The sequence below is a fragment of the Platalea leucorodia genome (genome assembly GCF_965183815.1).
Source record: "Platalea leucorodia genome assembly, chromosome: 4".
NCBI classification, from domain to species: Eukaryota; Metazoa; Chordata; class Aves; order Pelecaniformes; family Threskiornithidae; genus Platalea; species Platalea leucorodia.
Genome location: NC_138826.1, coordinates 24984075 through 25012071, shown reverse-complemented (window position 1 = coordinate 25012071; position 27997 = coordinate 24984075). Strand labels below are relative to the sequence as shown.

The following is a 27997-nucleotide window of genomic DNA, read 5'->3' as shown; positions in this document are numbered from 1 at the left end:
GCAGACATTCAAATTATCTATAACCAATTGCTTCATGCATTCAGATCACTCTCATTGCATTATAATTGCTCTTTCATTTAAAAATTGGCTTAGGTAAAAAGATCATGACTATCCTACTGGTTGGTTTTGTTACTATGCTTTCAAACATGAAACTGAATTTTTTTCAATAAGTGGGGTTCAGAATTCCTATGACAGAAAGCAAACTATAAGCTTTCTCAGCACTCCTTTCTACTTTTAAAACACCACACTCATTAAAAAAAAGGAAAACGATAGAGTAAGATGCAAAAAAGAATATAAAATGATGTATGAATATGTGTGAGTTCCTATAGAAAAAAATTCAAAATGAAATTATTTAATTATGGAAAATTACATTCCTGCATCAAAGATCAGTAATCTTTCACCTAATACATAACAGCATAATTATGAGAACTTATTTGTTAAAAGCGCATAGTTTAGTGATGCATTATTACATAGATAACTGTATGCAAACCCCTTTCTTTCAGTGTGATGATTTGCTCTAAGATGCACTGGATATGTAGCAGTAATACTGATAAGAAACTGAATCCATAGTCGTTTTGTCTGTCAGGCATTTGCCTTCCCTCTTAAATCAACTTTATGTACACATATATACATACACACACACACAGACACTACTTTCCCAAATGCATATATAGCTCATGACGAAACAAAGGTGCTATCCCCCTCTGAAACCTTCTGTATTTCAGTCTTCTCCTACATACACCCATTCTCCAAACTGTTCCTGGTTAAGTCAATGGTTTTCACAAGCATTTTATTCACTAGACCTTAACTAGGGGAAAAAAAACCTGCCTGCAATGGAATCACAGCCACTAAAACATGACAACTTATCAGCACTTTCAAGTTTTCTGAGCGCTTGAAGGTTATGCAGACCTGCAGGTATAGTTTGAGATATTACTGGTTACACCACCATTCATGTTAAACAGTACTGATGTATCTTTTTGTTACTGTGAAGCAATTTTACCTTGTTAATATAGTTGCAATGAATTATTATCTATTCTCTCTTAAAAATATCATTTGATACATTCGCTAGCTATAAAATATTAAAGTGCAAATATATTTTTCTTACGGTGTAATGACTGAGGTTGTTGTACAATTTGCTATGTACTATTGTTCTTCAGTTCATAAATTCACACAGATAACTTCTAGAGCCAAGTTGAAAAGTAAAATTTGGACTCAGCCCACACAGAAGAGAAATTTGAGATTTGGTAGACCAAAGAGATTTGGTCTACATTTGAATAAAAGAAAACTTTGAGTTTCAACTATGCTCTTTTTACAAGAGCAGTTCTCTAAATCTCTGCTAAGCAAGGACACTCTCCTAGTGGCACCAGTTGTATATTCTAAAGGATCATAAAAACGTTCATAGTTTTCAAGCAATAACGTTTTATAAATTTGTACATAAGCATACAAAAAACTTACCATGTCTGATTCCAGCATATGCACATTCTCCACATACTCCCAGACTCAAAGAACATTTTTTAATCCTCAGCTATGCTTCAGAACAGTTACCACTTTAACCTCTACTTCTGTGTCTTTAAAATGCTACATTTATTTTAGGATTTGTCTCACAACTATTTTTTAATTACTGAGATAACAGATTGACATTATATTTTAATATACATTTATATATTTGTTAACCATTACTAGATGCTTAGTATATGTTAGGATATTGCAAATGAACCTGAAATTGCACCTGATACATTTCTTATTTTATTACATGACAAAGGTAAGACTGCAAATTATTCTGAAGCTGAAATTAGTAGTCGTAGTAATAGTAGTAGTAATTCAGTTTTGGACAGGTTATTTTTAGCTAAGTACTTGCTCAAGCCCTTCACTACAGATTTCTCACACCTCCTGAGTGCTCACAAGTGTAAATAATCTTTTTTTTTTCCTCTGCCTGTAGCATTATATTTGTGTTTAAATATAACAGAAGTTATTTCAATCTATTTAGTTTGCCTCACACTTTCCAACACAAAGAATTCCTGTGATTTCTTCCAAGACGCTGTGTCTCTTCCATTTTATGCAAAATTTGAAAAGAGCTGTAGGGTCAAAGCAGTGCTGTTCTTTTGTTCAGATTGCATTCTGATTTGGCTTCTTGAAAATTTACTTCTTTCTCTTATATTAGTAATAAATTTTTTGGCCCAATACCAGACGAAAAATGAATGGGAACATTCTAAAACAGTAGTGCTGTGCTTTCAGAACAGAAGGAGTGGCAATAACAGCACACCAGATGCTGCACTGGAAGCTTTTTTTAAAAGACAGCTATTTAGGGATTTAGGTGAATGAAGAAAAAAATAGGCTAGGACCTCCAAAAAGTGGCACAAATTTGTAGTATGTCCTTGGTTTGAGGTTTGTTTTTCCTAAAAGAGCTAGAGGAATGTAGTGCTCACATAATACAGTAAAATCTAATTATGTTATAAACAACAAGCTAGAACAGATATTCAGCACTAGCAGACATGTATACATCTTCCTAATTCCTTGTCTCTTGTCAGATTTTTATATCATACACTCTCCTCTTTCAGTCAAGTTAATCAACTCTTTTGAATTATGCTTCGAAAAGTCACATATGACATCTACCATGCCATGTTTTGAAAACCGTCATGCTCTAAAAGGCATTTTGATCTTAGGTTTAGACCATGAAAACAGTTTATTTGGAGTCTGGCTGGCTTACATGGTGAGCAGTGAACAGTTTGCAGAGGATACTGTGCTAAAAGTGTCACTTTTTAAAAATAATATTGAAGCAGTTCTTTACAAACATGGCACTTGTCCAAAGCACATATGGAACATTAAATATAACCATAAAATTTTATGCACCAGATTTGACCAAGGTCTTGAGCTCTAATTTATATTTTCTCCATTTTGCTGGAAGAATAGCTGCATTTGATAAAGCTACTTCATAAGGACTCTGTTCTCCTAACATTTACACGTCACACATCTGGACTTGGAAAGGGATTCTGAGTAAAAGAGCCAACTAATGCAGATCTTGTTTACATTATGTGCAATTACTCTTGTGTCATGAATCTCCCTGGGATATCAGAATGTGCTGAAGACACCCAAAGAATATGTACTTCAAATAAAAGTGCAAAAGCCTGGGTGTTTCTGTCCCTATCAATGAGCTCGGTACAGATGATCATGTAAGAAAATGAATGGTATTTATATTTTCTAATAACATTGCAGTTCATTTTTATTAATTATTTGTATGCGATTAGAGCTGCCCTCAGTGTCTGAAGATCTCTGTTTGGATTGTTTTTCTCTCACAACTCGCTCACTGCAGCCAAGGGAACTAAGTGATGGCAGTTGCAACACTCAATTCAGTTACATAAACGCATCTTCCTTGCCAGATTCCCCTGCGGTGTTCCCATTTCATGAAATAAGTCTCTAGCATTTGGTAATGTACCGTACCGGCAAGTTTCTTTTCATGTGAAAAAAATTAGTCCTCTGCTCCTGGCAGCAGAGCAGCATGTGTGTGAGCATCACACACGTGGAATCCACCCCAGACTGGGTGGCTGCACCAGCAAGGGGACAGAGAAAAAATACAATACTCGAGTAGCTATAGAACGAGAATTGCTGTCAGATTTTAGTAGTAGAAAGACAGCCTTCATCCAGAAATCGAGGCAGATGTATTCCTAAGTCTGTTGCAGTGCCAATAAATGTGAGCATACATTATACCTTCAACCACATACAAGAGTATGTGCTTCTGTATTGAGTGTATTTGCCAGTAATGATAAAAAACACTCTGGCCAGACTATTCCTGGAGGTGTAAATGGAGTTATACTTTTTAACATCACAGCTGGAACAAACACATTCTTGTCTACGAAAGCAGTATGTGGTAAAAGTGGAGAGACATAGACAGAGTGACCTAATCTATCACACAGCCGATCAGCTGCAGAGAGAAAGGGCTTTCTGGACAGTTTCCCACCACACCTGCCCATCAGCGTGAACCTGGGTGGTCATATTCCATTGACTTGCTGGAGCTTACCCTTACCATGGATAGGTCACTGTTGAAGGCTATCTGGTAAATTATACAGGGACTAGTACCTTTATGTCTGTGCAAAGGTCAGAGACAACGTAAGTCTTTGGGCATGTTTATATCAGGCAGCGGAGCATCACAGAGATCTCAGAACGACCTGAGCTGGTAAGTCACGCAGAGTCACACAGCTTAAGGTACTCCTGAAGCACAGCACTTGCACCAGCAAATTGAATCGTCTAGTTTTGCAGGTTACATGTCCAGGGTCAGTTCAAATGTCTTTGGCTGAAGAGTATACCTATGCTCTTAAAGGATTATTTGCAAATTCTGCTTGCTGCCTAAATAAACAAAAAAATACTGAGGTTTTTTTTTCTTAGAAGGAAATCTAGGAGAACAGAGAGAATCCAAATAAAAACTGAAGTAGTTAGAATTAATTATTAATGATCACTAATTATAACACAATGAAAGAGGCTTTTTTTTATCCTTTTACACAATTTGCAGTCAACTTGGAAGCTGTGAAAAAAAGTTTCCTTCTTTCTAATTTAAGACTTCATTTTCCTTTGAGGGCCTCTGATCAGATTCAGAGAGTCTGAACAGTGGCATGGCTACATACAGCTGGAATCTGAACCACTCAGTCTTCACCTCCAGTTCAAGGACTTAGGGAGGTTAGATCAAACTTCCCAGCTAACGTAATTTCCTAACTCTTCCCTACAACTCATACAGATAAACTTAATACCTAACAGCACCATGACCACTTCCCTACTCAGCAAAGTCAGATTCCTTCTTTGTGGGAAGAATTCTGACGCTGCATGATGCGAGGAGGAGGAGCTCAACCGTTACATGAATGTGGACCAATTTTACTTTTGCATCTTTACATGGAATTGCTAATGGCTGGCTCCACGTGTTGACGTGTTTGTTCAATAATTCATGTACCCTGCTCCTCTTTAGTTAAACACATTTTCAAAGTAAGTTAAACAGGAACAAACCACTCCTGTTCCAGCATAAGATTGTCCACAAATGGACACAATAAAAAAATCTGAGTTAAAGCTATTGTGCTTAAAATAATGTGCTATCTCAGTTCAGATTAATTTTCCTGTGTAGACAAGTCTTTATTAAAGGAGAACGACTGAAATGGTGGCTTGAGTCTGCAGGCCCGTGAACTGCTTTTCTTCAAATATCTGTATTCACAATTGTTATATGTATTCAGGTTATCTCACACTGTCTGCACGTCAGAAAACATAACTCAGCTATAAGAAGGAGAAGTCTAGATCTGCGGTAAAAGAGTTTTCACCTTTTATTTGCCCACTGTCACAAGTCATATCAGGGTAGCCCATCATTGCCCCAGTGGTTAATGCAGATTTGGGAAATCTAGTACTTAGCTTCTCAGTTCTATTGGTGTTAGTGAACTTCACCCCAAGGTATACAAGGTCACTACCTAAATTATTCAGAAATTTGTGATTTCTAAAGTAGAAGGAGCAGGGAAAAAACCCACCACTTTTTGTGATGCTATTTTATATAACATTAACAAGCTGCAAATAGCCAAAAGATGGCTTTGTTTATGAGTTCACACCTAAAATCAGAGAAAATGTCTTCCTGAATACCACACATAATTTTCCTGGGATATTGCATGTAAGTACCAATATTTCACAGAATACTAAAGGTTAAGTATATACTAGTGGAGTCTTTGCTGATAGGAGCCACTGAAGCTTTTCTTTCAGCTTAGTGACAAAGGATTTACAATACCAGGGATGCTAGCGACCTGAGATCCACTTGCACCAACTGCCATTCACCATAAAATGTTCTGTAAATCAATGTGTTACTGTTTGTTTAGAGAAGTGTGTGACACTCTCAACTTCTACTTTCAGTACTTGTGCAGAAAATAATCACAGTTCAGGTGGCATATGGGTATTTTGTATTTCAGAACTAGCAAAGAAATCTGGTGACATGGTCATTGCTATGGTAACTATACTTTTGTAGTGAACATTGAAGTAAATAGGTACATAAAACATGTATAAGTTGTCACTACGTAACTTACTGCTGCCCTGGAGCTACAATAATTTGCTTCCTTTAAAATCATTAAATCTAGCCATAAATACTTGGTATCTTGCAATGTCCTATTATTTCAATAAGATGACAAGGCTCCTCTTACATAATATAGTGCAAACACACCAGCAGATTGATTTATCAAGAAAGGAACTTTTTGGAGAAATAATTTATTGGCCTGTAAGTAGCAAAGTGTGAACAGGCTTCTGGCCTGCATGAAGAAGGTTGCCATCACTGAAACGTGGTGGGATGAATCCCATGACTGGAGTGCGGCTATCAAGGGCTATAGGCTGTTCAGAAGGGACAGACAAGGAGGGATGGGTGGAGGGGTTGCCCTCTACATCAAGAAATGGATAGACAGTGAAGAGCTGTCTCTGAAGAATAGCCACGTGCACGTTGAAAACTTATGAGTAAGACTTAGAGACCAAGGTAACAAAGGGAACCTTGTGGTTGGTGTTTACTACAGGCTGCCCGATCAACGGTAGCCTATTGACGACGCCTTCTTACTCCAGCTACAGGAGGCATCGCACTCACAGGCTCTCGTCCTGCTGGGGGATTTCGACCACCCTGACATCTGCTGGAAAAGTAGCACGGCAAGCTGTAGGCATCCAGGAGACTCCTGGAGTGCACTGAGGATAATTTCTTAAGCCAGGTAACAGACAGCCCTACCAGACGGGATGTGATATTGGACCTGTTGGTCACCAATGCAAGTGAGCTAATCAGTGACGTCAAGATTGGAGGCAGCCTGGGCTGCAGTGATCATGCACTGGTGGAGTTCACAGTCCTGTGGATATGGGTCAGACGAAGAGTAAAGTCAGGACCCTGAATTTTGGGAAAGAAAACTTCCAGCTGTTCAAGGAGTTAGTCAATAGGACCTCCTGGGAAACTGCCCTCACGGACAAGGGAGCAGAACAGAGCTGGCAGATCTTTAAGGATGCTTTCCATAGAGCACAAGAGCTCTTGATCCCTAGGTGTAAGAAATCAGGAAAGGAAGGCAAGAGATCGGCATGGATGAGCCGAGACCTGCTGGTCAAACTACAGGGCACGAAGGAAATGCACAGGCAGTGGAAGCAGGGACAGGTATCCTGGGAAGGATATAGGGACACTGTCCAGTTGTGTAGCGATGGGGTCAGGAAGGCCAAGGTGCGTCCAGAGCTGAACTTGGCATGGGGTGTAAAGAATAAGAAGGGCTTCTACAGGTATGTCAGCCAGAAAAGGAAGGTCAAAGAAAGTGTATCCCTCTGATGAACATGACTGGCAAACTTGTAACAACAAATGAGAAGGTGGCTGAGGTATTCAACAACTTTTTTGCCTCAGTCTTCACTGGTAACGTCTCCTCCCATAGCTCTCGAGTGGATGGACCGCAAGTCAAGGACTGAGGGAGCAGAGTCCCTCCCACTGTAAGAGAAGATCACGTTCGTGACCACCTGAGGAACCTGAACAAACATACGTCTATAGGACCTGCCAAGATGCATCCCAGTCTTGAAGGAACTGGCTGATGTTGTTGCCACTCTCCATGATATTTGGAAAATCGTGGCAGTCAGGTGAAGTCTCTGGTGACTGGAAAAAAGGAAAAATTGCACCCATTTTTAAGAGGGGTAGAAAGGAGGACCCTGGGAACTACTGACCTCGCCTCTGTGCCTGGGAAGATCATGGAACAGATCCTTCTAGAAGTTATGCTAAGGCACATGGAGGACAAGGAGGTGATTCGAGACAGCCAGCATCGAGTGCACCCTCAGCAAGTCTGCAGACAACACCAAGCTGAGCGGTGTGGTTGACATGGCTGAGGCACGGAATGCCATCCACAGGGACCTGGACAAGCTCGAGAACTAGGCCCATGTGAACCTCATGAGGTTCAATAAGGCCAAGTGCAATGTCCTGCACATGGGTCAGGGCAACCCCCTGTATCAGTACAGGCTGGGGGATGAAGGGATTGAGAGCAGTCTTGCAGAGAAAGACTTGGGGGTACTCGTGGATGAAAAGCTGGACATGAGCCAGCAATGTGCGCTTGCAGCCCAGAAAGCCAATTGTACCCTGGGCTGCATCAAAAGAAGCGTGGCCAGGAGGTCGAAGGAGGTGATTCTGCACCTCTATTCCACTCTGGTAAGACCCCACCTGGAGTCCTGCATCCAGTTCTGGGGTCCCCAGCATAAGAAAGACATGGACCTGTTGGAGTGGGTCCAGAGGAGGGCCACGAAAATGATCAGAGGGATCGAACACCTCTCCCATGAGGAAAGGCTGAAAGAGCTGGGGTTGTTCAGCCTGGAGAAGAGAAGGCTCCAGAGAGACCTTATTGCTGCCTTTCAATACTTAAAGGGAGCTTATAAGAAAGATGGGGACAGACTTTTTAGTCGGGCTTGTTGCGGTAGGACAAAGGCTAATTGTTTTAAACTAAAAGAGCATAGATTTAGACTAGATATAAGGAAGAAATTTTTTACGATGAGGGTGGTGAAACGCTGGCATAAGTTGCCCAGAGAGGTGGTAGATGCCTCATCCCTGGAAACATTCAAGGTCAGGTTGCACGGGGCCCTGAGCAACCTGATCTAGTTGAAGATATCCCTGCTCATTGCAGGGGAGTTGGACTAAGTGATCTTTGGAGGTCCCTTCCAACCCAAATTATTCTATGATTCTATGATAAGAAAAACACTCCCAGGTCTTGATGCACTGAGGCAACGTTGAGCCATTGTGGAAAGTTTGAAAGACTAAGGAAATTTCTCCATCTCTGGGAAATACAGAGACATTTTTATGTAAAGCGCTCCATCTGATTTTCTCAAGTCTTCCCCTTATTCTTTGTCTCCTCCTCTCCTCAAATAATTCACCAATGGCTGAGACATGGAATTGGAAAAGAACAGGCTGGACCCTGCCCTCCTTTAGCAAAAGAAGTAACATGCAGAAAGAGGTTTTGGTCTCTTTTCATGCTCTGCGTTTTTTGTCATAAAGAATGTTTGGCTTAAGGAGGTCCTCCTTTTGTCCCAGATGAGCAATATAACATAATTGTTAGGTCTTTCAAACACAAACTTGTTTTGAAACAGTTCAGTGCAAGCTTAATGCATAGCTTAACACAAGCTTCTCACACATACTGATGATGAACTGATACTCAGTGAAGGAAAGCAGAGTTGTCTTCCAATTTAGACAGTGACTGTAATCCTGCTGAGCAGATAACCAAAGGGACCGGTCTACCCATAGCACAAAATGAAGGAAGGCACTGATAGTTCAAGTGGATCCCTTGGGATCATTTCCTGGGGTTAGATTACATGTATGGCTTGGAAGTCTTATGTTTCTGAAAGAAAGGGGATAGTGTTTTGTGACAGCTGCATTATATCATCATATCAAATGGATTAGGATGGCCGTGGAGACTGGAAGGCCTACAGAGTTATCACTGATGAGGGAGGTACAGCTGAAAAAGTCTTTCATAGAACATATACCAGTGTATGTCCAGTGACTCGACGAACATCAACCGATACCTTTTTAAACTAGACAATCCAGCTGACGCAAGAAAAAAGAAAAGGTGATAATTATATTTTATGTATAAGGAGAAAGCATCCACCTTAATGTATCATTGATGTTCTGGTCATGTCTCTAATGCCAATATTAAGTCCTGTTTTTCACTTAAAGCAGAGATTTGACCTCTGTTTACTATGAGAAATATTGTATCAAGACCTTGCATGCTTTGAATGTACTGAGAGCGTACAAGAACTTTATTTACGAATCCATTGGCAACTAGGTCCTTTACCACAGATACCAACATTGGCTGTATCCCAAAGGATTTAAAAACCGTTGTAATTATCATTTGAAATTTTACATTCAGGCTATATTTAAAGATGGAAATTTAAACAAACTATTGATGATTGTTTTATCTAATTATATCTTGAGGGACTACAGCAGTGCAGATAGCTCTAATATGGGATTACTAAAATGCTAGTTACCTGTCAGTCTTTGTCTAACGATTTTATAGATTGTAACAATTTAGCAGTGGGGAAAAAGCTCGAGGACTGTGTTTTGGTTTCTTACTTTTAGATTGACTGTCTCAAATTACATCCCTGTTTAAAAATCATGTGGCCACACCTCCTTGGGCCTTTTCTTTAAAATATCCCCTATGTATCTGCTGCCTTAGCCCCACTGCACAGAGGGAACCTGAGACAGAAGCTACAAGTCTGAAAAGGGGGAGAACAGGGAGTAAGATCTCCCTCTTCCTTTGGCAGTAAATTCCTAGATCAACTCAGGCTGCAACGTGCAAATTCACATTAATATAATTCTGCAAATCACCACCTTAAGGGTCTGATTCATCAGTAATGCTCTCATTTCATTATGCTGCTCTGCTGATAGAAAAGGTACACAAGTATAGGTTAACAGGTCGGTGCACTGTGGCTATTTTTCTTATGCTCTGTTATATTTGTAAATCTGTTCTTAAGAGTCAACATCAATACAAAATGATTTAAGGCTGATACTACTTGAAAGAGACAGAACTTTTGCATGGCTGTGTAATCCTTGGGTTTCTTGTTTGGAGCCCATGTCTGACACTTTAAAAAAGCCCTAATAATAATAATAATAATCCAGGACTAAAATTTACATGAGGCCAATATAGTATTAACATCAGGGTATGAACCAATAACTTCAGTATTAAGAACTGCAAGTATGCTGTAAGAATTCTGAAATCCATAAGCATGAATATAAACTCAGAAAGCTCAGGGTTAAGTTTATATTGAAAAAAATCCAATTACCTTAAGATAAAAGATAGAGAAGCAAGTTACTCATACATTAACTCCTACCTGTCATGATACTGTGAACAAAAACATACATGAAAAAAGTCCAAAGTCCTGAAAACATAATTCTCAGATAATCCAGTACCACAAACATTAAAATATTTAAGTCATAACAATAGTTATTAGATAGTTTTACTACAGGGTACCCTATCGTTACTCTTCTCAATAGCAGGACTGAGAAGACACCTCCCTGAGACACAGCTCTTACATGGCTCTTTTGTGCTGACAGAAGACCAAGTTAACAAAGCGCAACTTACTTTTCACAAACCTTGCAACACACAATCCCTGCTGCCGTGTTAAAGACTAATGTGACAATACAGGGAAGCCCAACCTCTTTTCCCTTTGCTCTCCTGTGTAAGACTTAGGCATAATATGGTTAATAATGAGTGTGCATTCTTAGCCCACAATCTTTTACTCTGTTCTGCTAAAATTCAACAGTTGTTTTAAAATATGGGGACTGCTATGAAAAGTTGCTAGGAGTATTCATGCAGAAAGCTGAAAAGATTGACAGTGAACTTTTTTACTTATATAGCAAAGACTAATTTGTATTTTACGCTGTTTCAGCAGTCTTTGACTGTTTTCTTCAAAATCACTGGCTCAGTGGCACCATATGGAGCATGTTGAACTTAAGATACCAAGAATGTGTCCAAGATATATCTCACTCCAGTGTGTTAAAACATTCCACCCTGCAGCTGTCATTATAGGAATATAATTCATACCCTAAAGTTTAAAGAAAAACAGTGTAGCTTACTATGCTTACAAAAATACGAGATTTTTTTGGTTCCAAGTAACGGTCAGTAAACGGAGAACAGTTAATCTTAAATACTGCTTTCTTAAATATTTAAAATTTTAACTGATCATGAACTGCCTTAATTCTGTATGATATTTAAGACTGGAAAAAAAAAAGGCAAAAGAATTACTAAATAAATCTATAGTGAAGGGACTTATACATCTAGACTTAGCACAGCCCATCATTACTTTTTTCTTTTCCATTGATTGCATTTCTTTTAAAAACTGATATATGAGATTACAGGGCAAAAACCTTAGCTACAGTTTTGGTAATGGCACTGAGCAAGTGTATGATCATTGTTATGACATTTCACCTCTCTCTGGTCCTTACTTGTCCAGTCTTTTGTTTGTCATCTCTGTTTAAAATGTAAATTTCTCAGGCCAGGACATGCCCCTTACTTTGTTTTGTACAGTGTATAGTACTCCAAACACCCTCTATAAAGTTTACTGCTGTAATAATAAGGGTAGGAGACAGAGAAGAAAAAAGAACAGGATGGTTTCTTAGAAAAGCTGTCTTAGGATGGACACATTACACAAATGGTCAATTCGCAAGCGAGTAATGCAAGTTGCCTTAGAAAAGGATCCACAAAACCATTTAACATTCCAACCCATCATATATTCTGTATATGACATGTTTCAGAAGAAAACTATTTTAGAGAATTTAAAATTTTTATTGGTACAATTTTTCATATGCCTTTGTCTGTAAAGTCAGGAAGTTGTATGAGGCTCAGGGGAAAATGTTTTAGAAACCTTCTAAGGTTATCCCATAACAGCTTATTGATAAATGGTAAACTCGTATGTAAGGCTTAATATCCTGAGGCCTTCAAGGGCAGGCAGTAAGTTCTCTGTGCCTTGCTGGCAAGCTGGGGATCTCCCCTCTACGATATTGTCAATCTTCCATTTACAGCCACCCAAGGACCAAAGATATTGATGCAGGCCTGAACATTGCATGCCTTATGTCTCTAGCTAGTATAATATTAGGGAGGCATTTCATATTTGCAGAGAGATTACTGGGAGTAGGAACAGGGAAAGGGTTTTCAAGGGGTGGTTTATTACAGAAAGATGGCTAGTTGGGGTAGTTCAGAGCATAGAAGCTGGCTCTGTTGAGAACAGTAACTATGCTTAGTAATAAGTACTACTGGAGACCTCGTTATACTTTCCACATAGCTGAGACAGGCAACATAAGATCCATAGAAGTGTTTGTAAAATGTGGAATCAAAATAGGAAAACGTTGCACAATTATACCAAATTTGCACCCTAGGCTGTTGCTGAGTATGATGTGTTTGATTCAAAAAAAATGGATGTGCTGGTTTTGGCTGGGACGGAGTTAGTTTTCTTCATAGTAGCTAGTATGGGGCTATGTTTTGGATCTGTGCTGAAAACAGTGTTGATAACACAGGGGTGTTTTCGTTATTGCTGAGCAGTGCTTACACAGAGTCACGGCCTCTTCTGCTTCTCACCCCACCCCACCAGCGAGCAGGCTGGGGGTGCACAAGAAGCTGGGAGGGGACACGGCTGGGACAGCTGACCCCAGCTGACCAAAGGGATATCCCGTACCGTGTGACATCATGCTCAGCACATAAAGCTGGGGGAAGAAGAAGGAAAGGGGGGATGTTTGGAGTGATGGCGTTTGTCTTCCCAAGTAACCGTTACACACGATGGAGCCCTGCTTTCCTGGAGATGGCTGAACACCCGCCTGCCCACGGGAAGCAGTGCATGAATTCCTTGTTTTGCTTTGCTCACGTGCACAGCTTTTGCTTTACTTATTAAACTGTCTTTATCTCAACCCACGAGTTTTTTTTCACTTTTACTCTTATGATTCTCTCCCCCATCCCTCTGGGGGGAGTGAGCGACCGGCTGCGTGGTGCTTAGCTGCTGGCTGGGGTTAAATCACGACAATGGAATGCAAGAAAGATGCAAGAAAAAAAAAAGTAGTTAAGGAAATGTTCTGAAAAGGTAAGCATCATAACTTGTTATGATCTTGATTTAAATTAGTAATATGGTTTGGACAGATTAGTGTAGACAAAATTAGTTACATTTCAAACAGTTTGCAGGATGAGTTGGATATATCTACTCTTGGGAATTTTATTTATATGAAGTATAATTTTTCTTATTCATTATCCTGAACAAGGATTTATTGCAAGAGGTCTTATTAACATGAACAAAACAGTAGTACTGAAAACAGTTGTTCAATTCTAATTAAAAAAAAAAAAAAAATCATTAGAAAACTTTCCACATGTTGTAAAAACTGTAAAATGAGAGAGTTCAATTTATCTGGCTAATCTTTTCTTAATGGAAGTATCTTTGTTCAAGGACCACAGGACCGGACATAATGGATCAGATCAGCAATCTACCCAGTCCAGGACCCTGTCTTTGGAAAACTGTTACAAAGAAAACTGAAGGAAAAAGTTTACAGAACAGCCTGGTTTCCTTTAAACTCTCATTAAAGAGTTGGCTTTTACCCTGAAAAATAAGTATTAAAGGACCTTAACTGTGGATAGCCATATTGTCTGATTATCCAATTCTCCCCATCCACCTAACACTCAAAATCATTACTGTATCATTGAATGTATACATTTTGAAATAGAAAAATTAGGGGGGTTGCTTTGTGTTTCATTACATGAGATACTGTTCTAAAAATTGTTACCTTGAATAACAGCCACAAGACAGATTGGCTGCATAACTTACTCCTGAATTAAGCATCTTCCCGGGGTGATAACATTCCTCGTTAACCTATTACATATTCTTCTCTCACTCTAGATCTGTCCAAATGCCCTCCAAAGCCACCAATTTCTGTTAATCTATGTTGCAGTATTCCATACAGTGCACTTTTAAGTTCCAAATGACAAGAAAGAGAAACTCTTATCTAAGAATAGTAGACGTGAAGGTTGGTTAAAAAGAGATAACTGACATTTAACTTCCTACAAAAACAACTCCAGTGGAAGAGGTGCAAAATGAATAGGTATGCTTTGAATAAAGTCTGCTACAACGAAGACCCCTCCCTAAAATACTTAATATCTTTACAATAAATGAAAAGATAACTTTGGCAAGAGTTATGTTGTCACTTCCATGCCAGCTTGAAAATTATCCCAAGAACACAGCTGAAGATGATGTTAACACACTAAACACTTTGATCTCGATTTTAGCTTGCTCCACCTGGAGTATATACATGCACCATTCATCCTGGGATACAAAGTTTTGTTTGAAATATGAAAGAAACTCATCTGCAAGTAAAGTTAATATGGACTCCTGAAACTTATGGTTTCCTTGGTGTACTCTAAATAATGGGTCCACCTCCCACCAGTGCTACCCTTTAAAATACTCATACGTGTGCCCACCCACCTCTCGATAACGCATGTTCAGAGATGGGCTACAATTGGCCAGCATAAGGCTATGAACTTCTTCAGTTCTTTTCACCAGTTCAGATTCTAGAAGGAATGAATTTGGTTCCAGATGATGAGTGTTCTTTTTTGAGCAGTTAGATTCAGTAGTTTGACTCATTATCGTAACGCGCGTATACCAAGATGCAGCTCCATCCAAATCTGGCATTTACTTTGATGCTCAAATCAAATGCATGGTGTTTGGCAACTGTATGTGCAGAATTTAAATTGACTTATCCATTTATCTGAAACTGGCATGTGTCCAAGACCACTCACAGATGTATCTACTGGTCTAGTAGAAATTGCAACAAGAGGAAAAAGACACGTTAATCACAGTTGCTCCAAAATGACATATCTATTAAACATTGTGTGTGTTAAGACCATCTGACTGCCTGTCCACATAGGTCATACACATTTCAAAAAAAGTTAAGAAAAAACTTCAGGTGAATCTATGGTGAAAGATACCTGCAGTTCCATGAAATTTCAGATATTTTTCCAGTTGGAGGAAGGTCCTCCTTTCAGAGCAATCAGAACTGCCCCAACAATACAATTTATGGCTACAACTTCATTTCTCATGCAAATTCCAGTTCTTTTTTAAAAGAAAGAAATGTCACACAACCTGGAGAGGTCAACGGTCTGACTAGACAAGATAAAAATGCCCTGGTCTCTCAGAGGAATTCCAGAGCAGAAAGACACTTTGTTAAAAGAGATCCTGAAGAGGACCTAATTCTATGAGGTCTCTTACTTGCCAGGAACCAAAGGTACTGCTAATAGCTTGGCCTCTCAGAATGACAAAAATAGTATCCTTCAGAAGGACAGCCACAGAGAAAGAGAAATAAGCATGCTGTTGACTGGCACCTGCACACTGGCTTAGACTCAAAGGACAATAATAACAAAATGAAGTAGCAGAATTTCTCAATAAAACCAATGAGTTTCCCTTCAATTAAGATCCATCAATCTTCAGTATCAGAAAAATTTAAAATAAAACTCCTAACTCCAGAGATTTTTGGGACATCCTCAAATAGCCTATTCAACTAGCAGGGCTGTACCTTGATAACAGCAGGACAGCTTGAAATATATCACTAAGGATAGATTAGTTGGGAATCTTAAGGGTCTTCCATTGGAATGTGTACCACTTTCCCTTTGCTTTCAAGTGAGTTTCTCAAATGCTAAAGGTTTTTGCTTATTGACAAGGACAGCCTGTGGCCTTATGGAGCGGGGAGAACCAGCTGGCTCCGAGCTCTGAGACTTGGACGAGAAGCAGATACTGATGGCCGCTTTCTTTGTAAGGGTGGTGAGGAAGTCCTTTTTAGCTGCGGTTGGGACGAAGAAAGTTTCTGCTTGTGAAACTGCTGCCTCCGAATGAAATAACTTGAGGCTAATGAATACAATTGTTTGTAGAATTTCAAATTCAGAGTAGGGGTCCCCCTCTACACAGCTAGAAACATAACCAAGAAACAGACAGATTTATATATTTCAAAATTTCTACCATCCCAGCCATTAGACTGCTACAATTCTTTCCTCTAGAGGAAAGCTCCTTCACCTGGAAACTGCTTTAGCATGGAAAGCAAACTGACTCATATATGCATGTTTCCTTAATGTGACTGCATATGTTGCTGGTTTTGACATGGAATATGAGGTGTCAAATGAGGGTCTGAGGACTTAATGAGCAACATTTTGACATTGTTACTTATCATGTGTGTGTCGGCAGTACTTTTACTAAAGTAAACGTTTAGTGGACCATTTCTGTGGAGAATTAAAAAGAAAAAGTGTAAGGACTAGATGAGTTCCATTAACTTAGAACAAAAACCTATAGCAAAGGCATGTCTCCTCACAGCTTCCCTGGGAGGTCAATATTTAAACAAATGGTATTGTAAGTCAGAATATGACCACTAAACCTCAAAATATAGCTTAAGGAAACACTTTCATGTGGCTGCAAAATTATCACCCAAAGACTGTTGTAAATGGGGTGGTTTATGCTTATAAATAAGGAAAAGTTTTAGAGATCAATGAATACATTTGGGAAAACCATGGATGCGTTTATGTATCTTTCAGGTATTTTAGGTACACTGCAACCTTATTTTTTTCTACTTCTTTTCCAAGCTCCTTTCCTAACTTTTTTGACAACTCTCTGAAAAATTATTTGTAAATTAATAAAATATTTTCGCAACTCTTACATATATTTATGACCCATTGCATATGCTTCATAATATAGTGCACGTTTAGCTTTCTTTTTAATGCCATTTACAGAAGGGACAAATTATGTTTTAATTGTATAATTAGTAAATTTAATCAATGAAAATGCCCTATACTATCAATTCTAATGCCTTAACTTTAAATTCTAATTAAAAATTAAAATAGAGATTTTAATCAATAACAGTTTAACAGAAGTCAGTTCTAAGTACCTTCAACATGTATGTCAATGCATGAAGAAAAAAATCTTTTTGCGTTGTTTACTTATACATAGCACCTTTTCAGTAGTCTTAAGGAAACATCAGTGGGTTACATTTATTCCTATCAAATCTACAAACAGTAGGAATCCCAGTGACAGAAGATTATATAACTAGTTGGAAAGAAGAGAGGGTTCAAATGCCTACTTTTGCTCTTCTTTGTTGAAGAAAGTCAGAAAAATGACACCACTTAATAGATTCGTAATCAGATGTGAAACTCTTGACAGAATAAAAATATTATTTGAGCTATATAAGCAGGGTGAAAGAAGGTGTTGATAGAGAAAAATAACATGATAAAAGAAATAAGGTTGAAACTGTAGTTTTGAAAAAATAGTGCTATGTAATAGTACAGAAAAATACGTTAAAATAATAAAGATACTGCCAATCCTATTCCAAAACCCCCAAACTATGTTTTCAAGATTAATTCCTTACAAAACAGTTTAAAAAAAAAATCAAAAGCCATTCTAATGTAGTTTGAACTTACTGTTGTACAACTACATGTTTGCATTTTGTATGTATTTTTCTTAAGCAGCTTCAGTATTAAAATAATTACTAAAACATTTGCACTCATACAGACTAAAAACCACATCTACTTTCAGTGTCTGCATTTATTACGTCACACTGCATATTTTCTTGAAAAATTCAGATTAGAGCAGTTTAGTTTAGAGCAGCCTCCAGACCTTCCTACAATACATGATCACAGGGTTTTGAACATCATCAAGGACTTACTACTGGCTCCTTGACTCTCTTTCCCTTTTCTTCTCTTTCAAGTACCCTTTGTTCAGACTCAAATTTATAAACATAGGAAGCATCAATACATACTCCTTAGGCCAATACAAGTTCTTTTATATAAAAACCTCTGTCCAAGAACTTTACAGCTAATACCTGAACTTATCCATGCACAATAGCATTCAACTAAATACCTGCAGATAAAACTATATTGAGTGGCTGCATATATAACATAAGTCAGGATTAAAAAGGATATTGCTGTGAATACTATACTACAGAAATAAAATCTAAGTCAGACAATGTCCCCAGCTGTGTTTCTTTGCTGTATTGCTTGGGAGACCCTAACAGTATAGACTGGTTAGATCAGATGAAAGAGAGGTTATCAGGCTTTCTCTTTCGAAGTCCTCTGTACCACCATGTATTACCCTCTCATCTAGTCAGATCTCATGATCCTATTGCCTGGGAAAGCTGGACTGGTTCAGTGATTCAACAGTAACCCAGCCCACAGAAACTACTCTTGCTACGGACATAAAATTGCTAAATTTGACCAAAGGGGGCAGATGAGACTGTGATAAGGGCAGGTGAGTAAGGTCCACACCAGCTCACATTTAGATGTTATCATGGGGATAACATGGAACTGCAGCCTTACAATTCACTGTAAGGACTGTGACAGGGAGAGAATCCCCAGTATAGGTTGGCATAAAAGGCTTTAGCATGACCTAACAATGCTCTGAATCAGAAACTGGCTACATCTGCCCCAAATAGGGCTTGAAATGTGGATTCATTGAATAAACCTTAGCTGCATTGGAAAACAAAACCTTTATTGAAACCCATATATTTTACCTGCATTGTTACCTGCAAATATCTCTGTGAAATTGAATTGTTCCGAATTTACACTGATTTAAAGAAGTTTTTGTGAACATTTCTGCCTTCATTGTACTTCTTATTAGCTATATAACTAAATTTTATTCATACTCTTATTTTTGCAGCTCTTACATTATGTATTTGTATTATATTATATATTATACAGTTTTGCCCTAGTACCGATTATTGAAAATGCACATGCAGTTCACCTTTAAAAAGCTTTCGGAGACATATATTAATATTACACTGAAAACTGAAAGCCAAATTCTGCAGGTCTTTTCCTCCATTCAGGTGAGCTTTGTCCTGAATGTACCCAGCAGCTGACAACATTTCAGGACACTAACTGAAGAAAAAAGTTAGAACTCGATTTTGCTTGTTCCTGGCTCTGCTCTTGCTGTATGACCTTGGGCAAATAACCTCTCAGTTGTCCACCTGTAAAACAGAGACAAGACTACACACCCACCTTATTGGTTTATTCTGAGCTTTAATGTTTATGAAGTGTTATGAGACGCTCTGGGAAGTGCTACAAAGTGAAAAGCGTTATCAATCATCATCAGTAAAACACAAGCTGCTGAAATACAGTGAAATCTGCCTTTCCTCCTTACAGGACATGTTCTGTCTTGTGCTGCGTTCTAACCAGTATTTGTAATCTTCAAAGTATCTCAACACTGCATAGCATAAGGAAGGATAAATATCCCTAAGCATTCTAAGGGACTACCAGAAAATATTTTTAGTTTTCAGAAGTGAAGCCTGTTGTAAAGTATACGCTTCTCTTCTAAATACCTGCTTGTTTTCCATAACAGGAAAAAAGAAAGTAATTTTTGAGATAGGATTCCTAAATTGCTTAAATAGGTAGACATAAGCTGAAAGCAGCACTAAATATCAATTTAAATACTTGGCTCTCAATTTTCCTTTCATTCATAATGTACTAGGTAAACTATACTAAAATAATTACTTGCTTATTACTCATGAATTTCGGTGCAGCAGCTGAGACAATGTAGATAAATAAGATGATTAATTGAAACAGAATGAATCACAACAAAATATGTTGTTGTATAAGGTATGATTAACTCCACAGTGATTCATATCATTTCAGATAACAGGGCTTTTATCAAAGACGCCTGCAAGGTTGGGAAATGATTTAAAAGCATTTCATCTTAGAGAGCCACTGCAGTTCACAAGGGAGGGAGGGGAAAGAAAAGAGAGAGAGAGAGAGAGAGGGAGAGAGAGAAGGGGGGGGGGGGGAGAGGGGAGCAGCAGATTCAGTGTCTGCAGCTGAAATAGCCTTGGGCTGTTTCAGCATCCTTCCCACAGCACATCTTTACAACACGTCATTGACATTATCAACCTCCCTTGTGCTAGAGACCCTCTTGTTTTTCAGTTGGCCACAATTTATTAGATATTCCAATACTGAGAAAGTTAATTCTATGAATTAAGCAGCAATATTACAATGCCATAGCTTTCCTATAATTGAAAACACAACACCTGCACCAGGAAATGAGTGTCAAAATTTTACAAATACATCAAAGAAAAACAATATTTATTTTTCCTCCATTCAAAATTACAATTTTTAATTCCCAGGCTCCCTCCAAAGACTTTGCAGCATCTTAAATGTAGGATTTGTAGAAATAAATTGCTATCTGTTTACTGCAGTTTAGAAAAGCAAACACCAGCAGCAACTGACCTTAAAAACCTCTACCTGTTAAAATAGAAGAGAAGATGAGATGCCTCCTTACAAATTTTTTTCCCATGTGTATTTAATAAACTGGGTCAGAATATCTGACTACGATTTTTAACTTAACCCCAGACTCCCTGTAGGGGACTGTGCAAACCTCAGTCTCTCACTCAGCCTGCAAAATGAAGATAATTACCCTCACCTGTGGGGCAAGTTTCTGAGAACTTCTGAAAGCATAACAAAAAGGAAAATACTGGCATATAAATTGAAATGCAAAACACTGACACCCAACTTAATTTAATTTAAGATGATTAATGTTTCTGAAAACTTAATTCAAAACGAATAAAGATGTAGAAGCTGAAGGTAAAGGCTGAACTCATAAGGAAGATAGCTTGCAAACAAGCACTGACTGAAAATAACCCCTCAATATGGACCAGTTCCAGTAAACTAAAAAGAAAGAATCAAGGTTTCTTAAGGGCTCTTTACATAACATACATGTGAGTTAGCAGTACAGTAAAATGAGCCGCTTCAAGACACCAGTTTTAAATACAATCTAGTATTTGCCTTCTCCTAAGAATTTCAAACATTCCAAAATAATGTTATATGCTTACTTGAAAACATTTCAAACAGAAACAACAATTTGGTGATATTTACGGCATGGCCAGCCATCCTTTGCTATGTTCCTTACTTCTTGGCCCGATCTGATACAGAAGAACAGACTGAAATGTTTCTCTCCCTTTCATTATTTATTGAAAGTCAAACTATTTCCCTTCCTCCACACACCAAATTACATCTGCCACCTGATTTTCTGCTATCTCTTACCTCTTAATCGTTTCCTCAGAATCAGACAATTCACTGGTGTGAGAGGACATTCAGGTAGTGTGGAAAACTATCTGCTAGGTCTATAAACAGTAGCAATGACACTGGTGTAAATTCAGATCGATTCGGTTATGCCATTATGAATGCACACTAGTTTAAAAAGAATCACCATGAGAATCACTTAGAAAAGTGATTCTGTCTCATCCAAGATTCTTGTGAGCTGTGGGCAGATTCCCAGACCTGCAGGTATCAATCTGGTCCCAGGTGATAACCCATAAGAGGAAATTTGCAGGTGGGACTGAAGGTTGTCCACAGTGTCATATCTTAATGTAATATATCAAAGTATGTGGAGTGAAAGTTGTTTACAAATATGCGTTATAGGTTACAGAAAGGGAACAGACCAACTTGTTTGGAAACTGTCATTTAGGTGTAAATCCTAGTGTGATGAACACAGTTTTATGCCAGAAAACTTAGCAGCATTTACATTCACTCCCCTGGTTAAAATAAGCACAAAACTACAGACTGCAAGTTCAAAATCAGGAGCATGTTAACCACTGTTATCAGTTTTAGATCTACTGTTTTCCCTCGCCATTGAAGAGAATTTTTCATGTCATTAAAGAGACTTGACTTTATAAAGGCTTACAAAGGTTCCTAAAGGCTGTTTCCAAACCACATATATTTGTAGGGATGTTTATGTTAGTATTTGATACCTCACTTGAAAATATTTTAAATTAAGGCAGAACAATGTACCACTTTGGTATAATTGTAAGATGAAATGATGACAAGACCCATTTGATATCTTATTGCATACAAAAGCACCCATCTTTTTAAAGCTCAGGATTCATAACTCTAGAACCACCACTAAAGCTATTGTATTGCTTTTTAAAACATAGAAGTCTTGCAGGCAACCTTCTTTCTTTTTAGCACATTTGCTGTCACACCAGCATCAATTTCCCGATGAGCCTGCAGAAGCATCTGTCTTTGCAGAACTTCAGCTTACAATCCTGTAATTAATTTGTTCGGAGACTGGCTGTTTAGAAGTAACAGCTCTTTACACTAGAGAGGAATAGGATCTAATTTCCAAGAATAATTGTTATCTTAGTTTTCTTTATTGTATTTGTGCTTGAGAAAAATCTACAATTTCTTTTCTACATAACCTCCTCAACTTTTACTGATTGCTGTACACTGTATACTGCAAGCTATATTGTTTGCTTACGGTTTTTGTTGTAAAGCAATAGATGAGGAGCTCAGCATGTCTGTAATTCTAAAGTTTCTAAATTCTAAAATTTCTCAGCAATGTCCTGCCTACACGTAGGAAGAGAACCCAGAAGATTTCTACCACATCAATTTCTTAATAAATATTCCTCTGAGTCATGAATGACTGCCATATGCAGGGATGAATCATGTGAAAGCTTTGTAGTGTCCCCTGAATTCTGAAGACCTCCACAGAAAAGAAACTGCTATTCAGCTGCACGCCCCAAAATAACACAGACTGTTCCCCCCAGAAGGAGTTCCTTCCCTGAGGAGATGCCATTGTAACCCACATCTTCTGGGGAGACTGGAGTTGAGTTCAGATTCCTGTGCCCATTATTGAGTTCGATGGGTCAAGTATATCCGAGACATCAAGCTTTAGCCCTAACTGGGAAAGCAGAAAGAGATCTGGGAAAGAAATACATGCAAATTTAGGCTTCTTTACTTGCCTAGTATAATTGCTGTGTAGGAAACATTCCACAAGTCTGTGTAGAGATGTAATTTTAAAAGCTTTCACTCCTTTGACCATTCTGTTACTGAAAGTTACTTTGAGTTGTAAAATACATATTCTAAGGTGAGCTTTTACAGACAAATTAAGCAGCAACTTGTGACAAAGCAGTTATCATCAGGAGATAATTGACCTTATTTGAGAGTTAAGCATCCTGAGGCAAAGTAGAGTGTGCTTAATCCTGGCAGGTTAATTATCCAGTGATTATGGTAGCTTGGAAGGTATTATTGCTAAGAACCATTTGCAAAATGACACTATTAAAAAAAACTTAATTTAATAAAAATTAAAAGCAATGACAATAATCAAGTTCTCCAGTCATGTATTGCTAGATAATGACTGCAGAATGGTCCTAATTGGTTAGCAGCAATGAACATATAATTATTCCTATTCTGAATGTTCTGTACTAAATTTATTATATGAAGTACAGTTAATAAGTATCAAAAATCCAAGACAATATGTTTGGCTAGTTATAAAAGTGATTTAAACAAATGATTAAAACACCAGTGGCCACTGAGCTAATGCTGAAACTGATACATGTACTCAGTTGTTATCACAGCATTCGGTGTCTCCACTGCAGTTAAGGGTATGCTGGCATTTACATTCTAAACTAGAACATTTATTCAGAGAGGTTTATAACTTGCCCATTTTAATTACCATCTGGCTGAAACTTGAAATAACCAATCTCCATTCAGATGTAAATTTTTAAGTAGAAGATGTAATTTAAAATCACTTTGCCAATTGTTTTTTAGTTTAGGAATGGCAGCAATTTAGAATTTTGCTGCTCTTGGATGTTTTTGTATTACTCAAAAAATAAACAGCTCAGTGCTTAACAATAAAATTGTATTGGTCTATAATGTGGAGTGAAGATAAATATAGGGAAGAATAAAAATCGTGTCTGAGAGTATTGTTTGTACTAATAAAGTAACAACCACACCACTTAGTATGCCTTGCTTATATATTAACTTATGCACTTTTAGTATTTAACTAAACTAGCAAAACTGAGGGAAAACGTAGCAAAAAGCAAAAGAAAATCACAGTAAACGGGCAACAGTTTGGTGTTGGCTAGCTGAAGTGGTTCATTGCCCATCAAGGCATACCTAAACACAAAAAAATCCCGAATGTACTTGTAGATGAAATGAATATAGGAGAAAAAAAACAAAGAAGGAAGCTACTAGAAGGCAGAACATGTCAGAATGAGCTTCTCCTGAGTTTTGCAACTACTCTTTACCACAAACCATATGCAGAGAGCAGAAATACTTACAATCACAAGATACAGCAGCTATGGAAAACTAGAAGCACGCCATGCCAAGAGCGTGGTTTCAAGTCACACAGAGAGACAAGAGAATAAACCACTGCAAATAGCATTTCAACAACTCAAAAGCAGCAATGGCCAGCTTATATAGCAGAAAGCAAAGACTAAAAAATGACCAAGGTTTCAACTGATTAGTATAAGTAACAAAGCATAAGAGGCTTGTACTCTGAAGTGTATATATATACACACACCATACTGCCAAGTTTAAGGATGACCACTTAAGTTTAAATAGTATCTTTTACCCTGAAAGACACCAAAATGCTTCAGAAATTATACACAGAAAATGCAGGGAGTCTTTCAACTTTAATACACACAACAGTCCTATACAATATTTTATGACAGCAGGTGAATAGTACCATAGCAAACTGAAATGGCAGGGGAAATTAAGGTAGTCTGAATATAATTTCTAAAATTGGAATGTCGACAGTATAGAGGAGTATTGGTTATAAAGTGTGCAAATATACAAAAAGTAACAACCTATGTTTTATCTCCTGAAAAACAGCACCTAATGAACCACTGTGATCTGAATTCTCCTAATAGGTCAATGGGGCAATATATTATATAGAAGACCAGTAAGGTTGAATCCCAGAAGTTTCTATGAAGCCCTTCCACCCAAACATTGACTAGACTTGGTTTTAATTAATTTGTGAAATTTGACAAGATTTATTCATTGAGATTATACTGCTATTAAATCAAAATATTCAGTAGCATCTTTGTGAGCACTGTATCGTGAAAGACAGAATAAAAGTAACAGTTGGCAATAGCAGCAAAATGTCTCAAAAATACTTCTGCTGTATTGTTAACTACAGTTAAAAAGGTTTTCCTTATCCTACTGCATCTAAAAACATTGCAATTTTCTTCATTTTAAAAAGACTTTTTTTTTTTTTTAAAGTCCTATATCTGTAACAATGCCAATGTGGACATGTGGACAATAGCGTAAAATCTGACTTGTATTGGTGCAGCTCCCTGTCTCACAGTCAGGAGTAACCACTGACAGGAATAAGTTGCTTTTCCATAATTTTCCTGTACTGATGTAGTTATCTTGAGAGACAAGCCCACACTTCATTTTAGGTGTGTCATACTTTCCAAAGCTTTTTTTAACCTTTTTCTGCTGAGCAAACTAATAAATATTTAAGAGCACTTTCTGAAGTGGAAATAAAAAAATCAAAAAGTGATAGCACTACAATGAGTGAAATCTGAATCCATTTGGTCTAGTACCATGGACTTCCAGGCAGAATTTCATGCAATCTGTTTGCCAACTGTTGCATAGCAAAGATAAGCCTTCCTTAGATGGACTGCCAGTCCATCTACCATAAAATCAATGAGAAACTTCTAAACCAATTAACCGTTTCTTAGTTTTCTCCTCCCACTTCTTCCCAAAGAGTCATCTTCATCACAGAAAATGTTATTAATAGCAACAGTATGGGTACAGAAACAAGTTACAGAACCTCACCAGCTCCGCAGTAGCCCTTCATATGTTTTCTTCCAGGAGAGAGTTAACTTCTGGGTGAATACATCATGCACACGGACAATTATTACAAAGCAGCCACTGTGTTGGATATTTCCTCTTTAACCTAGAGTAACTTGTTGACATGCCTCTACACTAGAATGAACAAGTTGTAATCCTCTAACAGGTCAAGTGACATCTTTGTCATCTACTGAAATATCACAGTCCTGTGACTGTGGATTTCATTTTCTATTGACACTTCACATGGTCAGTCTCTCTCTATAAATAACGGAGAACTAGGAAGCAGGCTCCTAGACACAAACAGCTAGGTGCAAGAGATACAAATACTTCAATTACTTTTGTAAGACTCACCGTCTCATTTCCAAAAAGGACGTCGACGTAAGGCATGACTTTCATCATAGGCTCTTTGTAGAATTGGCTAATAAATGGTGCAGAAAGATTCAAGCTGAAGATCTTGTTGTTTGCAGAAGCCTGAGCAGCCACTTTTAATACTGCTTCTGGTGACACCGTCAGGAAGAATCCCTGCAAGCACCCAAACAAATCAATGGATGTTACTAATTTCGTATCATGAACCACATGAAGTATGTTGCTTCTAGGTGGTCTCCCCCAACCCCCATTTATCATACATGTGCACAGATAAAAAATTCTGGAAAATACTGCCTTTCCATTAAGGTGTTATAGAGGTGACAAAGAATCTGCATATGCCTAGAATCACAGTTCTCCAAAATTAAACATAAATCCCTACCTCTGCATTCCCATGTAGTACACTTTCCCATGGCAGCTAAGACTAATGTTCGTATTTTAAAAGGTGACATAATTCTAAACACCCCTTTTTAGTAATAGAGTCAATCAGACTGTGCTGCTTAATTCCGAAGTCCAGTACGATGGCTCTATACACAGCTAGAAAATAAATGAAATCCCTTGCCTGAAAAATTATTACCTTGTTTATAATAAATATGTTGAGTATGCTGTCATTGAAGTAGTTGTTATTGTTTTGCAGGAAAAACCTAGGAGTTTTCAGGTTTCCACACAGGTATTTTATTTCCTCCCCTCCCAAAAGTATTGTTCTTTATTCTGAATATGAACATTCAAGTAGGTATCAATTGGGAAACAAAATAAACAGAACTCAACCAGAAATTACTATTTGTCTACTAAATTGTGAATGCTGATTTCAATCCTGTATGAAGAACACACAGGGCGGCCATTTTGAATTTAGCATTGCAGATGGTTACCTCAACCACACGCGTTCCAGGAGTTATGTAAAGATCCCCTACAGTTTCATTAACCTACTAATTTAGACAAAGGCTTAGTCTTTACACTAACTAACCAAATTTTGTGTGTTTCATTTTTATAATCCTAAAAGCAATTTCACTAACTGTTCTCAGAACTCAGTGAATAATAGTAATTTTCAAGCAAGAGCAGCAAGTATTAAATTTAAGGCCAGAGATAATGTCTAAGGCACAGTAACAAACAACTTTGAGGGGCTCTGATCAATAAAACACCACGTCAGTCCTATGTGTAACATCACCACCATGACACTCTAAAAGGTATAATAGCGAAACAGTCTTATTTTCCAGTTTTTATCCATATTATTATGTCTTCGGATCACAGAATATCTGTATTTTTATCCTGCATACTTCAGCTAACAGATCATCTTAGGCATTCTACTCACCGGAAAAAATAATATAATGAAGAGTATACAGATTAAAGACTTTCTAAGTAAGTCTTTCTATTTATTTCTCCTTACTCCACGCTCTCCAGTCTAACAAATACATGATTGATTTCAAAATCTGGGCATGATTCACTACATGACAATTAAAGTCCAAAGGGCGCAAGAATGCTTTGCATCTTGTGGAGTTACTCAGTACCTCGAATGACTGGAAGCCTGTAAACATCCAAGCTTCTTTGCTATTTTTACATTCTGAAGAATTAAAATGAACAGT

General features: G+C 37.9%; 1 protein-coding gene across 4 annotated transcripts in view; it reads right to left on the bottom strand.

Moving 5' to 3' along the window:
- The window catches only part of ADK (adenosine kinase), a 304356-nt gene that overhangs the window by 59859 nt on the left and 216500 nt on the right, over positions 1-27997 (bottom strand). For all 4 annotated transcript variants that reach the window (XM_082311360.1, XM_082311362.1, XM_082311361.1 and 1 more), the window contains one exon: positions 26406-26576. In XM_082311360.1, coding sequence (XP_082167486.1) covers positions 26406-26576 — 171 coding nt within the window. The remainder of the gene's footprint in view (positions 1-26405; positions 26577-27997) is intronic.